Consider the following 17,186-nt stretch of genomic DNA (forward strand, 5'->3'; position numbering starts at 1 on the left):
CAAATGAAAATAGCCAGCTAGGAAACATCATTCACAGCATGCATGTTTTTTTTACCATGGTAAACTTCAATTGGATTTGTTTACAGCTCAAGTTCCTGCCAGCGCCATAAAAGTATTCTCGACAAAGATCAAAGAACAAAATCGCTGTCAGTGTAGAAAAGAGGAATAATAAAAAAAGTCAGGGGATTCTCCACCGGGTATTTTTGTCTACTGAAAAGACAAATCAACACGCGACAGGTCGAAATCCTCCTTGCCGTAGTTGTGCCTTTAATACTGCATCATGGGAAAGGGGGAGAGGAGGAGGGGTTAGCTCCATGTGTAAGCGCAACATTCACCACACGGTAGATGTGCACCTGTACACATGATGCGGCGCGTTTCGCCACCGGTGCAGCTCATCAGGCAAAAGAATATCAAGACCCTCCCCCCGGGGGCACGTTGCCATAGAAACTCACATGTACCAGCCGTACTTTGCCAGTGCGCCACTTTTCAACCGCAGCCTTTCAGCCACAGCCTCTGCTAACCTATAGTCATCGACAAAGTGAGCATAGAGGAGATAGGGGATAGAACAGAACATAGTCCTGACTGAATACTTACGTTACGGGGTGAAGTTTCCTGTTGGTACAGATCTAGCATCAACTTACCCTTCCCCAATCCTAACTTTAACCATTGGTGGGGTAAATGCAAAACTGACCCAAGATCAGTGTCTACGGGCAATTTCATCCTACACCAATTCTAACACACAGAGAGAGCGAGAGAGGGATTGAACCCCTTTCAGTATCTGAAGCTGGTCTCCGATCATAGCTTTCACAGGAGGTCATATTTTATCCATGGACTTCAGATATGGATTTGCTATACCATGTTAGCTCTTATGTCCCCCCTAGTGGTCTGATTTATCATTGCACATCATCTAGGGTGGATTATACAAAATAGCCTAAAACTGGTTTGATGTTCCTAAAACGTTGGACTTTATATCCTATTGCCATTTTCACACTACTACTGAGCCGAGCCATGTCAACCCGAGCCATGCTCTACTGGGCTTGCCTGGTTACACACCCACCATAGTTGCTGAAACTGTGCTGGATAGGACAATGTGAAAGAAAAACATCCAAGCCAGGACAGTACCGTTCGGGTTGGCACTTTAGTGAGAAAAGGGTCAAAAGGAGCCCCAAGACGAGGGCTAAAGACAGACATCAGAATCAAGTAGAAGCTTTTGGAAAAATAACAGGCTATGGTGACAAATCGGATACCTACCTTTGTTTTTGTTTTTACCTCTCAAATGACACTCAAAACAACATAACTTTACAGACATAAAATATTATCTTCTCCTAAAATGTGGTTGTCCATCGTGTTACAATGTTTGTACCGTCACACCAGGAGATCAACAAGACATGCTCTGTAAAAACAGTGGAGTGGAGCAAAACAGATAGAGATTGGAATGGAGCTCTATGGTGTATGCTTGTTCAGTCCTCAAAGCCCAGAGAAGGAATGATTGTGAGAAAGAGAGAGAATCTATGTGGCAATTAAGATGCTATTTTAATGAGGCCACATGAGCCAAATGAGACCCTGTGAGAACTGAGCAAGAAGCATTTCTCCAATCCAATATTCTGTCAGATATCTGAAGCGCCACCCTCAAATAATGATCAAATGTTCTGCATTTCATGTGAGGGATTTTTTTATTGATGTCTCCATGTAGGGTTGTTTTGTTAAACTTCTAAAAGACTTGACCAGTGTCTCAAATGGCATCACATTCCCTTTATAGTGCACTACTTTTGACCAGAGCCCCCCTATGACTCTGGTTAAAAGTAGTGCACTATATCGGGAATAGGGTGTAATTTCGGTCGCACACAAAGACTTGGTAGTCAATGTTTGTGAACACGGTCGTGACAACCTTTCTGTGACCCAGGAGTATTGATCGTTCAATCCAACTGTAATTAGGAAAACAACTGTAATTAGGAAAACAAGGTCAATAACGATGGATTTAAGTTTCTGGGCCGTGACATACGCACGCTTGTGTACAAGCTCAGCTCTACTAGTTACTAGTCTATTTAAATGACATTATAGAAAACGATTTTTACTGTACACGATAAATATCTCTGATTAGAATTGAGAATGTGTTGGTTCAAAATTTGACCGTTAAAGACCAAGTATTGGCTTTGCTGAGATGAACTATGCGTAATAGCTAATTAAACAGTGACAGCCCCCTGTCCATCAATATTTGGCCAATCGTTGGCCAGTAATTGGTGGTCCTTCCAATAGGCTTTCTCTATTTGATGGGTGTGTCTGTCATTTGCAGCAAAGGAGGGAGAAAAAAAAATGTATGCATTGTTGGCTTGGGTTACTTACGGAGTTTCCATGCTTTTTCTGCAGTGTGTTATCGAGAGAGGGGGGTCTGAAAAAGAGATGGGGGACACACAGAATAAGACATCATTAATGTATCAATGCCACCAATGTCAGTTCAATGAGATGTCGATAGAGAGCTATCAAATCATGCTTGTGTGTCTGTCTGTGAATCCTTGTGTGTGTCTATACTGTATGTGTCTCACCTCTCCTCCTCTTGAGCTTGCGTCGCCGCTGTTTGTTGACGAAGCAGGCTGCCAGTGTGCTGAAGAGGATGGCGGCCGCCAGAAAACAGACAGTGGCCACGATGCCAGCCACCACCGGCCGCGTAAGTCCCCCCTCATCTACCATCTCCGGGGGCGGGAAGAAGTCTGAGGCAGAGGAGGGGGGAGAGTGAGAGAGATATGGGGGGAACATGAAATTACTTGTCTACCAGTAGACTGTAGGCTTGGACAGAGGTGTTTGACTCAAAACAATACTGTGACCGATATCAACACACAATAATAAGTATATAGGTATATTAGAAAACAAATACTTCCAGGCTAGCCTTTAAACCTGCATTATTGTGAGCAAAGAACATTACATTATGTGCAAATTACTCAAGTAACTCTACATAGCCTTTGAACTGGGCTTGTAGCTGATTACGAAAGGGAGGGCCTGACATCTACAGGGCAGGTCGTATCTGGCAGGCTACTGCCAGTCATCACACTAACTGTGTGTGTTCTGTGTTTGCGTATGTGTGTGTCCCTGGCAGGCCCCTGCCAATCACCACAGCAACTGGCTGTCCAATTCACCTGATTCTGCGACTCATCATTTATGGCCCGAAAGCGATCGATACACCCAAACACATTTAATGGAAATGGATTTGGAAACTCTGCTGGATTGATGCAGCTCCCCATAGGACCTGACTGAGTCAAGGGAATGCATTCCAAAACTCATGAGTCAATTCCTTTCCTCATCTCCTTTCCTTATCTACTTTCCTTTCATGAACACAGACTTGAGAGGACTCGATAGAGGATATGTTCCCACCCTCCTCATTTTACTTGGGGAGAATTGTACTTTCTTTTCTATATCACTGTATTTGAAATAACAGCCTTCAGCATGACTAGGAACATACACAGGCAGTTAGGAAAGTTAGGCAGTTAGGAAAGCTAAGGCTAGCCTTTTCAAACAGAAATGTGCATCCTGTAGCACAAACTCAAAAAAGTTCTGGGACAGTGTAAAGTCCATGGAGAATAAGAGCACCTCCCCCCAGCTGCCCACTGCACTGAGGCTAGGAAACACTGTCAGCACCGATAAATCCGCGATAATTGAGAATTTCAATAAGCCTTTTTCTACGGCTGCCCATGCTTTCCACCTGGCTACCCCTACCCCGGTCAACAGCCTGCACCCACCACAGCAACTTGCCCAAGCCTCCCCCATTTCTCCTTCACACAAATCCAGATAGCTGATGTTCTGAAAGAGCTGCAAAATCTGGACCCCTACAAATCAGCCAGGCTAGAATATCTGGACCCTCTCTTTCTAAATGTATCCGCCAAAATTGTTGCAACCCCTATTACTAGCTTGTTAAAACCTCTCTTTCGTATCGTCTGAGATCCCCAAAGATTGGAAAGCTGCCGCGGTCATCCCCCTCTTCAAAGGGGGAGACACTCTTGACCCAAACTGCTACAGACCTATATCTATCCTACCCTGCCTTTCTAAGGTCTTTGAAAGCCAAGTTAACAAACAGATCACTGACCATTTTGAATCCCTCCATACCTTCTCCGATATGCAATCTGGTTTCCAAGCTGGTCATGGGTGAACCTCAGCTACGCTCAAGGTCCTAAACGATATCATAACCGCCATCGATAAGAGACAATACTGTGCAGCTGTATTCATCAACCTGGCCAAGGCTTTCGACTCTGTCAATCACCACATTCTTATCAACAGACTCAACAGCCTTGATTTCTCAAATGGTTCACCAACTACTTCTCAGACAGAGTTCAGTGTGTCAAATCAGAGGGCCTGTTGTCCGGACCTCTGGCAGTCTCTATGGGGGTGCCACAGGGTTCAATCCTCGGGCCGAGCCTTTTCTATGTATACATCAAGGATGTCGCTCTTGCTGCTGGTGATTCTCTGATTAACCTCTACGCAGACAACGCCAATCTGTATACTTCTGGCCCTTCTTTGGACACTGTCTTAACTAACCTCCAGACGAGTTTCAATGCCACACAACTCTCCTTCTGTGGCCTCAAACTGCTCTAAAATGCAAGTGAAATTAAATGCATGCTCTTTAACCGATCGCTGCCCGCACCTGCCCGCCCGTCCAGCATCACTACTCTGGACTGTTCTGACTTAGAATGTGTGGACAACTACAAATACCTAGGTGTCTGGTTAGACTGTAAACTCTCCTTCCAGACTCACATTAAGCATCTCCAATCCAAAATTAAATCTAGAATCGGCTTCCTATTTCGCAACAAAGCATCCTTCACTCATGCTGCCAAACATACCCTCGTAAAACTTACTATCCTACCGATCCTTGACTTCGGCGATGTAATTTACAAAATAGCCTCCAACACTCTACTTGGCAAATTGGATGCAGTCTATCACAGTGCCATCCGTTTTGTCACCACTGCGACCTGTATGCTCTCGTTGGCTGGCCCTCGCTTCATATTCATTGCCAAACCCACTTGCTCCAGGTCATCTATAAGGCTTTGCTAGGTAAAGCCCCGCCTTATCTTAGCTCACTTTTCACCATAGCAGCACACACCTGTAGCACGCGCTCCAGCAGGTATATTTCACTGGTCACCCCCAAAGCCAATTCCTCTTTCGGCCGCCTTTCCTTCCAGTTCTCTGCTGCCAATTACTGGAACGAACTGCAAAAATCACTGAAGCTGGAGACTCATAAATCCCTCACTAACTTTAAGCACCAGCTGTCAGAGCAGCTCACAGATTACTGCACCTGTACATAGCACATCTGTAAATAGCCCATCCAACTACCTCATCCCCATACTGTTATTCATTTTATTTATCTTGCTCCTTTGCACCCCAGTATCTCTACTTGCACACTAATCTTCTGCACATCTATCACTCCAGTGTTTAATTGCTATATTGTAACTATTTCGCCACTATGGCCTATTTATTGCCTTACCTCCCTTATCCTACCTCATTTGCACACACTGTATATAGACTTTTTCTATTGTATTATTGACTGTACGTTTGTTAATTCCATGTGTAACTCTGTGCTGTTTGTGTCGCACTGCTTTGCTTTATCTTGGCCCGGTCACAGTTGTAAATGAGAACTTGTTGTCACGTTCTGACCTTTATTTCCTTTGTTTTGTCTTTATTTAGTATGGTCAGGGCGTGAGTAGGGGTGGGCAGTCTATGTTTATATTTCTATGTTTTCCTATTTCTGTGTTTGTTCTGATATGGTTCTCAATCAGAGGCAGGTGTTTTGTGTTGTCTCTGATTGGGAACCATATTTAGGTAGCCTGTTTTGTGTTGGGTTTTGTGGGTGGTTGTATTCAGTCTTTGTGTGTCTGCACCAGATAGAACTGTTTCGGTTTTCACGTTTGTTGTTTTGTATTTTTGGAAGTGTTCAGTTTATTGTCTTTTATTAAACATGATGAACACTAATCACGCTGCGCTTTGGTCCTCTCCTTCTTCCGCAGAAGAAAACCGTTACACTTGTTCTCAACTAGCCTACCTGGTCAAATTATGGTGAAAACATAAAAAAAATAATGACTGTCCAAATATTGTTTAAAACAATCTGATGCTGTAGTGCAACTACTTCATCAGGAGGGGGCAGTAAAGTACTTCCAATGTTAGGAATGTTAGGAATTTTTTGCTGCTCTGGTGATGCCTTCACAGTTGCTCACAGTCCCAATTTCTGGTCCCAGATGTGTTTGTGCTGTGTTGACACATACGGGTTGGCAAGACAGTATAAACAGTTCTGGGACCAGACTAGAAGTATGCCTGCATTGGGCAATACTCATTTATATTTAAGTATTTTTTAAAAAACATGATGGACCCTTAAAACTATTTCCGATTTGCTTTGTTTTGTCTTAAAGCTTATTGCCATATGAACATTTTAGTCTGCAACTTGCCCCATACCTGTGTCTGTCTCATTTTAGACATGTTCTGTGTGATAAAGGGGTGTCCATACACTTGTATGTGTATGCAGAGGTGTGTTGTTCACTCACCTGTACTGGATACTCCAACTGTGTTACTGGGCTCGCTGACCAGCTCCTCCATGACCGCCATGACCCGGAACTCATACCATGCCTCCTAAGACAGAGAGTCACACACACGCATCAGCGGTCATGGGCAGCATTGCTGTGTGGAGACGAAGGTGCTATCTGTATCCATAAGTGTCACCTGTCATTAACACCTGTCATTATGGGGTATTGTGTGTAGATTGATGAGGGGGAAAAAACAATTTAATACATTTTAGAATAAGGCTGTAACCCAACAAAAAGTGGAAAAAGTCAAGGGGTCTGAATACTTTCCGAAAGCACTGTAAATTACAGAGTAAAAAGGATGTCTGTACAGAATAAAAATATTCCAAAACATGCATCCTGTTTGTTATAAGGTACTAAAGTAAGTAATACTGGAAAAAAGTGTGCAAAGAAATTACATTTTTGTCCTGAATACAAAGCGTTATGTTTTGTGAAGATTCAACATAACACATCATTGAGTACCACTTCATATTTTCAAGCATGGTCGTGGCTGCATCATGTTATGAGTACGCTTGACATCGGCAAGGACTAAGGACTTATTTTTTTAAATTAAAGAAAGAGAACAGAGCTAAGCACAGGCAAAATCCTAGAGGTTCAGTCTGCTTTCCACCAGACACTGGAAGACAAATTCACCTTTCAGCAGGACAATTACCTAAAACGCAAGGCCAAATATACACAGTAGTTATTACCAAAACGACATTGAATGTTCCGGAGGGGCCTACTTACACTTTTGATTTAAAATCGTCTTGAAAATCTATGGCAAGACTTGAAAATGACTGTCTAGCAAAGATCAACAATCAACCTGACAGAGCTTGAAGAATTCTTTAAAGAATAATGGGCAAATATTGTACAATCCAGGTGTGCAAAGTACTTAGAGACTTACCCAGAAAGACTCACAGCTGTAATCGCTGCCAAATATTATTCTAACATTCAAACTCAGGGGGTTTTAGTACTTATCTAATCAAGATATGTGTTTTATTTTCCATAAATAAATTTAACTCGTTTGATTTTTTCTTCCACTTTGACATTCAAGTATTTTGTGTAGATCGTTGACAAAAAATGTGGTTTGGCGAGGCGAACTGAACGAGTGTACTCACATACTCCCTTGAAAGACCTTTGCTTGAAAATTTTGAAAAAGCGGCAATAGTACTGTTTGTCCATCTTTAGACGCTGTAGCCAGTATACACTTCCTCAAAATAGTCAGAATGAATCTAAGCTAACTCAAGAAGTGTCATTAATTTATGTTTTTGAAGAGGAGATCGAAGTCACACAATTTTTTATCTAACAAAGATGTTTGGTGCAGTATTTGTCAAATATTTTATTTGCATGAAAACAAGTTGTCTATCGTTGAATGACAACAAACACTTAATATAAGAATCTCTTCGACGAAGGGGCGTAGACTTCGGCTCCGAACTTCGGCTTGCCTCGAGAAAAAATGTTGTGTGTACGAACAGCCGAAAAAACCCTTGCCGAAGACCAAAACGAAGTAAAACATCACAACATTTTGTCATAATATACAGTACCAGTCAAAAGTTTGGACACATCTACTCATTCAAGGGTTTTTCATTATTTGTACTATTTTCTACATTGTAGAACAATAGTGAAGACATCAAAACTATTAAATAATATGGAATCATGTTGCAACCAAAAAAGTGTTAAAAAAATCAAAATACATTTTAGATTTTAGATTCTTCAAAGTAGCCACCTTGATGACAGTTTTGCACACTCTTGGCATTCTTTCAACCAGCTCTACTCGGAAGGCTTTTCCAACAGTCTTGAAGGAGTTCCGACATATGCGGAGCACTTGTTGGCTGCTTTTCCTTCACTCTGCGGTCCAACTCATCCCAAACCATCTCAATTGGGTTAAGGTTGGGTGATTGTGGAGGCCAGGTCATCTGATGCGGCACTCCATCACTCTCCTTCTTGGTCAAATAGCCCTTACACAGCCTGGAGGTGTATTGGGTTATTGTCCTGTTGAAAAACAAATGATAGTCCCACTAAGCACAAACCAGATGGGATGGCGTATTGCTGAAGATGCTGTGGTAGCCATGCTGATTAAGTGTGCCATGAATTCTAAATAAATCACTGACAGTGTCACCAGCAAAGCACCCCCACACCATCACACCTCCTCCTCCATGCTTCACGGTGGGAACCACACATGCGGAGATCATTCCTTCACCTACTCTGCGTCTCACAAAGACATGGTGGTTTGAACCAAAACTCTCAAATTTGGACTTATCAGACCAAAGGACAGATTTCCAATGGTCTAATGTCCATTGCTCGTGTTTCTTGGCCCAAGCAAGTCTCTTCTTATTATTGGTGTCCTTTCTAAGTGTTTTCTTTGCAGCAATTCGACCATGAAGGCCTGATTCACGCAGTCTCCTCTGAACATTTGATGTTGAGATGCGTCTGTTACTTGAGCTCTGTGAAGCAATTATTTGGGCTGCAATCTGAGGATGGTAACTCTAATGAACGTATCCTCTGCAGCAGAGGTAACTCTGGGTCTTCCTTTCCTGTGGCAGTCCTCATGAGAGTCAGTTTCATCAAAGCGCTTGATGGTTTTTGCGACTGCGCTTGAAGAAACTTTCAAAGTTCTTGTAATGATGGACTGTTGTTTCTCTTTGCTTATTTGAGCTTTTCTTGGTCTTTTACTAAATAGGGCTATCTTCTGTATACCAGCCCTACCTTGTCACAACACAACTGATTGGCTCAAACGCATTTAAGACGGAAAGAAATTCCACAAATTAACTTTTAACAAGGCACACCTGTTAATTTAAATTCATTCCAGGTGACTACCTCATGAGGCTGGTTGAGATAATGCCAAGAGTGTGCAAAGCTGTCATCAAGGCAAAAGGTGGCTATTTGAAGATTCTCAAATATAAAATATATTTTGATTTAACACTTTTTTGGATACTACATGATTGTAGAAAATAGTACAAATAAAGAAAAACCCTGGAATGAGTAGGTGTGTCCAAACTTTTGACTGGTACTGTATGCACGAACAGTTCCGGAGGGGAATCATGCAGACTCCTCAACACAACAAAATGTGTGAAAATTCAAGGGGTGTGAGTAGGGCTGAAAAGTGACTGGTAACGGTGATATATAAATGCCTATGGTAATATACTAACGGTAATATATGCATGTAAACAGGAGTTTTTGTGACCAGTATCTGAAAAATAGATAGATACTAATGTCAATGGAAATCAATAATCTATTAACAGCAGCATGGTGGTGGAAATAAATATAATTAATAATCAGGAAAACCACCGTCGTGTCGTCAGCAAACTTGATGATGGAGTTGGATTCGTGCTCGGCCTCACAGTTGTGAGTGAACAGAGAGTAAAGGTGGGGGCTAAACACACACCCCTGGGAGCCCCCTAGTTGAGGGTTAGCATGGTGGAGGTGTTGTTGACTACTCTTACCACCTGAGGTTGGCCTATCAGGAAGTCCAGGATCCAGTTGCAGAGCGGGGTGTTCAGTCCAATGGTCCTGAGATTGGTGACAAGCTTGAAGGACACTACGGTGCTGAACGCTGAGTTATAGTCATACTCACATATATATGACTATTTTCTAGGTGGGAGAGGGCAGTATTGAGTGCATATTCTGTGGATCAAATTGGAGTGGTTTGTCTGGGAGGATGGAGTTGACGTGTGCCATGACTAGGGTTGCAAAATCAGGGAACTTTCCCAAAAAATCCCTGGTTTTCCCTAAATCCCAGTTGGAAGATTCCCGGAATCAGTAGGGAATAAGCATGAAATCCAGAATCCTCCAAACAGGATTTCAGGAAAACCAGGGAATTTATTGAAAGTTCACACAATTCTGCAACCCTAGCCATGACCAGCCTTTCAAAGCACTTCATTATTACAGATGCAAGTGCTAGGATGGCAGAATGCCTTAGAGTTTTTGGGAATAGGGATGATGGTAGTCACTTTGAAATGTGGGGATTACAGACTGGGACAAGGAGAGACTCAAAATGTCTGTGAAGACCCCTGCCAGTTGGTCTGCACAAGCCCTGAGGACACCCCCTGGAATAATGTATGGCCCTGCGGCCTTACAAGTATTTACCCGTTTAAACCTTACTCACATCAGCCTCGGAAAAAGAGATCACCCAGAGAGATCATCCGAATCAGCGGGGACCCTCAAGCAGGGCTCTGTGTTGCTTTCATCGAAGTGTGCATAACATTTTTTTTTGCATGGCGTTCGACTAGTAGAGAGGTATCATTGGGCAGATCACGGCTAGGGATTCCTTGTAGTCCTTATTGTACTGTAGCCTCTGCCATGTGAGTTGAGTGCCAGAGCCATTATAATAGGATTACACCTTGTTCTGATATTGTACTTTTACCTGTTTGATGGCTCTGCAGTGGTTGTAGCGGGACTTATTTTATGCGTTCGTGTCCTCAGCCGTAGCCTCGGGGTTGGCTGTGATAGCCATGCGAGCAGTAGCTCTGTCCTTCTTAAGCTTAGTGTACACGTCATGTGAATTCGGGTCTTTTGATTGGGGAAGCAGCAAACCTTCATTGTGGGGACAACGTCAGTGATGCATGTAAATGTATTCTGATAAATTCTAAATACATTCTATTTAATTATGAAAAAAATTCCATGAAAACGATAGAATGACAAACGAAATAAACATGTACGCTATAGCAGCCTATAGGTAGATAAAATGTGGTTTCTTCCCTGTCTTCGCGTTAGTAAACTCGCTTCAATCATGCAGTAATGTTACAGTGTACAGTCAGTAAGCAGTTTAGCACTTACACAGGCAGGGCCCGGTGGCAATAAATTAGTAAAACCAAAAGCATACGTTGTATTGGAAGAGTTCCAGTGTTGTGTTGGATAGTCATAGCATAGCATCCCTCTGTTTGAGCAGGGTGTTTTGAGTAGGCAAAACTAGCTGCATTTTCTAGCTAAGTCAGTGAAACTGAAAAAAATGACAACCTTTCTCTCTCCCGCTCTCTCTCTCTCTTGCTTTTCCTTCATTTCGGAAGAAATGTATTTGTTGTCACGATCGTGTGGCGGATTGACGGACCAAAATGCAGCAGTTGGAAAATAAGCCATCTTCTTTTATTAACACCAACGAAGATGAACACGACACAAAAACACTTTACAAACTAACAAAACAACAAAACGACCGTGAAGCTACAAACGTTGTGCACATACATACAGGCTACAAACGTTTTACATAGACAACGCTAGACATCTACACTCAACACAAACCCATATACTACACCCCATAACCCCTTTACCATATAAACACCCAAAACTAAACAAAACATAAACATTCCCCATGTCACACCCTGACCTAACTAAAATAATAAAGAAAACAAAGAATACTAAGGCCAGGGCGTGACATAACCCCCCCCCTTGAGGCGCGAACTCCGGGCGCACCATACACAGTCTAGGGGAGGGTCTGGGTGGGCTTCCCTCCACGGTGGCGGCTCCGGCTCTGGTCGTGGTCCCCACTTCACCACAGTCCCTAACCACCTCCTTAGCTTCTTCAAAATGACCCCTCTCCACATTAATCCCATTGCATTAAGGGACAGCTCCGGACTAAGGGCCAGTACCAGAGTAAGGGGCAGTACCAGGGTAAGGGGCAGTACCAGGGTCAGGGGCAGTACCAGGGTAAGGGGCAGTACCAGGGTAAGGGGCAGTACCAGGGTAAGGGGCAGCTCCGGACTGAGGAATGGCAGCTCCGGACTGAGGAATGGCAGCTCCGGACTGAGGAATGGCAGCTCCGGGCTGAGGAATGGCAGCTCCGGACTGAGGGACTGCAGCTCCGGACTGAGGGACTGCAGCTCCGGACTGAGGGACGGCCCATGGCTGGCTGACAGATCTGGCTGCTCATGGCTGGCTAACGGATCTGGCTGCTCATGGCTGGCTGACTGATCTGGCTGCTCATGGCTGGCTGACTGATCTGGCTGCTCATGGCTGGCTGACTGATCTGGCTGCTCATGGCTGGCTGACGGATCTGGCTGCTCATGGCTGGCTGACGGATCTGGCTGCTCATGGCTGGCTGACGGATCTGGCTGCTCATGGCTAGCTGACGGATCTGGCTGCTCATGGCTAGCTGACGGATCTGGCTGCTCATGGCTAGCTGACGGATCTGGCTGCTCATGGCTAGCTGACGGATCTGGCTGCTCATGGCTAGCTGACGGATCTGGCTGCTCATGGCTAGCTGACGGATCTGGCTGCTCATGGCTAGCTGACGGATCTGGCTGCTCATGGCTAGCTGACGGATCTGGCTGCTCATGGCTAGCTGACGGATCTGGCTGCTCATGGCTAGCTGACGGATCTGGCTGCTCATGACTAGCTGACGGATCTGGCTGCTCATGGCTAGCTGACGGATCTGGCTGCTCATGGCTAGCTGACGGATCTGGCTGCTCATGGCTGGCTGACGGATCTGGCTCATGGCAGGCTGACGGCTCTCGACGCTCATGGCAGGCTGACGGCTCTCGACGCTCATGGCAGGCTGACGGCTCTCGACGCTCATGGCAGGCTGACGGCTCTCGACGCTCATGGCAGGCTGACGGCTCTCGACGCTCATGGCAGGCTGACGGCTCTCGACGCTCATGGCAGGCTGACGGCTCTCGACGCTCATGGCGCTCTGACGGCTCTGGCTGCTCATGGCTCTCTGACGGCTCTGGCTGCTCATGGCTCTCTGACGGCTCTGGCTGCTCATGGCTCGCTGGCGGCTCTGGCAGATCCTGTCTGGTTGGCGGCTCTGGCAGATCCTGTCTGGTTGGCGGCTCTGGCAGATCCTGTCTGGTTGGCGGCTCTGGCAGATCCTGTCTGGTTGGCGGCTCTGGCAGATCCTGTCTGGTTGGCGGCTCTGGCAGATCCTGTCTGGCTGACGGCTCTAGCGGCTCCTGTCTGGCTGATGGCTCTAGCGGCTCCTGTCTGGCTGACGGCTCTGTAGGCTCATGGCAGACGGGCGGCTTTGCAGGCTCATGGCAGACGGGCGGCTTTGCAGGCTCCTGGCAGACGGATGGCTCAGACGGCACTGGGGAGACGGATGGCTCAGATGGCGCTGGGGAGACGGATGGCTCAGATGGCGCTGGGGAGACGGATGGCTCAGATGGCGCTGGGGAGACGGATGGCTCAGATGGCGCTGGGGAGACGGATGGCTCAGCTGGCGCTGGTGAGACGGATGGCTCTGGCCGGATATGGCGCACTGTAGACCTGGTGCGTGGTGCCGGAACTGGAGGCACCGTGCTAATGATAAGCACCTTCCTACTAGTGCGGGGAGCAGGGACAGGGCACACTGTATTCTCAAAGCCTACTCTACCCCTGATGCGTGGTACCGGCACTGGTGACGCCGGGCTGAGGACAAGCACATCAGGATTAGTAGGGGGAGAATATACAGTGTGTACAGGGCTCTGGAGACGCACTGGTAGCTTAGTGCGTGGGGCCGGAACTGGAGGCACCGGGCTAGATACACGCACTACAGGGAGAGTGCGTGGAGGAGGAACAGGGCTCAGGATACGCACTGGTAGCCTAGTGCGTAGGTACTAGGCTGGGGCGGGGAGGTGGTGCCGGAAATACCGGACCGTGGAGGCGTACTGGCACTCTTGAGCATTGAGCTTGCCCAACCTTACCTGGTTGAATACCCCCGGTTGCCCGACCAGTGCGGGGAGGTGGAATAACCCGCACCGGGCTATGTAGGCGAACCGGGGAAACCATGCGTAAGGCAGGTGCCATGTATGCCGGCCCGAGGAGACGCACTGGAGACCAGACGCGTTGAGCCGGCCTCATGACACCTGGCTCAATACCCAATCTAGCCCTACCAGTGCGGGGAGGTGGAATAACCCGCACTGGGCTATGCACTCGTACAGGAGACACCGTGCGCTCTACTGCGTAACACGGCGCCTGCCCGTACTCCCGCTCTCCACGGTAAGCCTGGGAAGTGGGCGCAGGTCTCCTACCTGCCCTTGGCCCACTATCTCCTAGCCCCCCCCCAAGAAATTTTTGGGAATTACTCATGGGCTTTTTTGGCTTCCGTGCCAGACGCGTTCCCTCATAGCTCCGGTTCCTCTCCTCGGTAGCCTCTGCTCTCCTCCGTGCCTCCAGCTCAGCTTTGGGATGGCGATTTTCTCCTGCCTTAGCCCAGGGACCTTCTCCATTCATTATTTGCTCCCATGTCCAGAAATCCTTTCTCTCCTGTCCCTTACTCCGTTTAGTTTCCCTTTGCCGCTTGGTCTTAGGTTGGTGGGTGATTCTGTCATGATCGTGTGGCGGATTGACGGACCAAAATGCAGCAGTTGGAAAATAAGCCATCTTCTTTTATTAACACCAACGAAGATGAACACGACACAAAAACACTTTACAAACTAACAAAACAACAAAACGACCGTGAAGCTACAAACGTTGTGCACATACATACAGGCTACAAACGTTTTACATAGACAACGCTAGACATCTACACTCAACACAAACCCATATACTACACCCCATAACCCCTTCACCATATAAACACCCAAAACTAAACAAAACATAAACATTCCCCATGTCACACCCTGACCTAACTAAAATAATAAAGAAAACAAAGAATACTAAGGCCAGGGCGTGACATTTGTTCAAAACTGTTCAACTATTGTATTATTACTACAAATAGAAGATTATCACTTCTTACAATTGTGACGGCATGTTTAGTAAAGTTAGATCAGAGCGGAATCAATGTCTGTCTTGCAAGATCACATAATGATTAATTAGAACTGAAAATAATAGCATATACTATAGCATAGTAGGACAATGCTGTTACACCAAAAACACCTCCTCAGTCATTTCTTATCTGAAGCTGAATAGTAAAAAAAGGGCCTCAAGCCGGTAAAACTCAGCGCGCGCCACCAGGCAGGATACATGTTTTGATTGAAACAAAATAAGCCTACAAGGCTATTAGTTTTTTAACACCATCTGCTTAAATTCTCATTCAAGAAGATCTAAATGCAGATCCTCATGAAACTGATTGAGATCAAATGATTGGCTTGCAGATACAGATTGACCTTTCACAGGTAAAACGTGAATAATTATCACTCACGATTGACAGTGATGACGGCCTATTTTGAGATTAAGTATGCCTAACTTGGTGTTTGAGGATATTCAAAATATAGCATATTCTTGAGACAATATGTGTGGGCATTATGCAGACGTTGCAATTGGATGACGCATTTTATGCATAGGCCTATTGTACAATGATATTCAATACGCTAGATCTGTCAGTAGGCTACAAACTTTGAGAAACGATAGTGCTCCATTACATTAAAGAAACTGCACTACACCACTGTGTGTCTTGGTGATGCAGAAATTAAAATCACTGGCAACAAGAAAAGTAGCCTCCTGCTGCATGGTTTCCTGCTTATTTATAGCCTCGTACAGTTTGTCAAGTGCCAGCTTGTTGTTGTTGTTGTTGTTGTTGTCCTGAGGTGGAATATATACAGCACTCAACAGCTGAAAACTCTCTCTGGCAGTAGAAGGGTCTGCATTTGACCATCAGGTAATCCAAGATGGGTAAACAATTAGGTAGAGACTCCCGAGTCTGCACACCGTTTGCTGTTGATGAAGAGACAAACTCCTCCCCCTCTGGAGTTCCCTGAATCCGATGTCCTGTCCGCTCGGTAAATAGAGAATCCATCGAGTTGGATAGCCATGAGGGTATCTTGTCCGAAAGGCAAAATTTCAGAAAACAGAGAATATTGCAGTAACGATAGTCCCGTTGATAGTTAGAAACTGACGATCTGATGTTCAAATGTTATTGTTGATTATAGGAAATGATAGCGGATACATTTCATGCAATAAAATATAGATACATGCTTTTAAAGAAGTGTGTGTGTGTACAACATCTGTTTAAAGTTGTACACTGTCATTCATGTAACACTTCTTACAGTCAATAAAAACTTTTGTTCACAAAAAAAAAAAAAAAAAAGTTTGTTAGTTTTAGGAGGAAAACCACAAAGAAATCGACCTGTCAAAGTGGACATGAAAACGTGTCACATCTCTAACAGTATGTTACTGAAGAAGAGGAAGACAGAGCCCCAAATAGACGGTCCCTTGTGGTCCAATTACCTCTATAGCTGGAGTAAAAAGCGAGCTTCAGAATTGTGCTACATTGTACTGCTAAATGTGAATTGTACTGCTAAATGTGAATTGTACGGCTAAATGTGAATTGTACTGCTAAATGTGAAACACGTGATAGAGAAGTGTGTGTGGGTGTTGGGAGTCAAGCGAGAATAATGTACCTGCATAGAATGTGTCTACATCCCAAATGGCACCCTATTATATTTATAGTGCTGATATGGTATAAAGTATACTACTTGGGCCCTGGACAAAAGTAGTGCACTATAAAGGAAATAGGGTGCAATTTGGGATGCAACCTGTTACTGATGGTTAGAATGAAAGTAAACACTTCACGCCAGGAGCGCAATCCTACATACAACAAAAGAATATGGATTTTTTACAATGTTGGTGGGAAAATAAATGTCTATACTTTAACATATAACTCTACCCAGATGGTGTGCTTACATAAGACTCAGGATATGTCCCAAATGGCACCCTATTCCCTATATAGTGCATAACTTTTGATCAGAGCCCTATGGGCCACTGGTCAAAAGTAGTGGACTACAAATAGGGAATAGGGTACCA

General features: G+C 45.1%; 1 protein-coding gene across 5 annotated transcripts in view; it reads right to left on the reverse strand.

Annotated features, from left to right (window-relative positions):
* Nucleotides 1-17,186, reverse strand: part of igsf9bb (immunoglobulin superfamily, member 9Bb) — a 177,752-nt gene that overhangs the window by 17,043 nt on the left and 143,523 nt on the right. For all 5 annotated transcript variants that reach the window (XM_055875750.1, XM_055875748.1, XM_055875749.1 and 2 more), the window contains exons 15-17: nt 6,519-6,603; nt 2,544-2,708; nt 2,344-2,389 (exon numbers count right to left, since the gene is read on the reverse strand). In XM_055875750.1, coding sequence (XP_055731725.1) covers nt 2,344-2,389; nt 2,544-2,708; nt 6,519-6,603 — 296 coding nt within the window. The remainder of the gene's footprint in view (nt 1-2,343; nt 2,390-2,543; nt 2,709-6,518; nt 6,604-17,186) is intronic.

This window comes from Salvelinus fontinalis, chromosome 2 (genome assembly GCF_029448725.1).
Source record: "Salvelinus fontinalis isolate EN_2023a chromosome 2, ASM2944872v1, whole genome shotgun sequence".
Taxonomy (NCBI): domain Eukaryota; kingdom Metazoa; phylum Chordata; class Actinopteri; order Salmoniformes; family Salmonidae; genus Salvelinus; species Salvelinus fontinalis.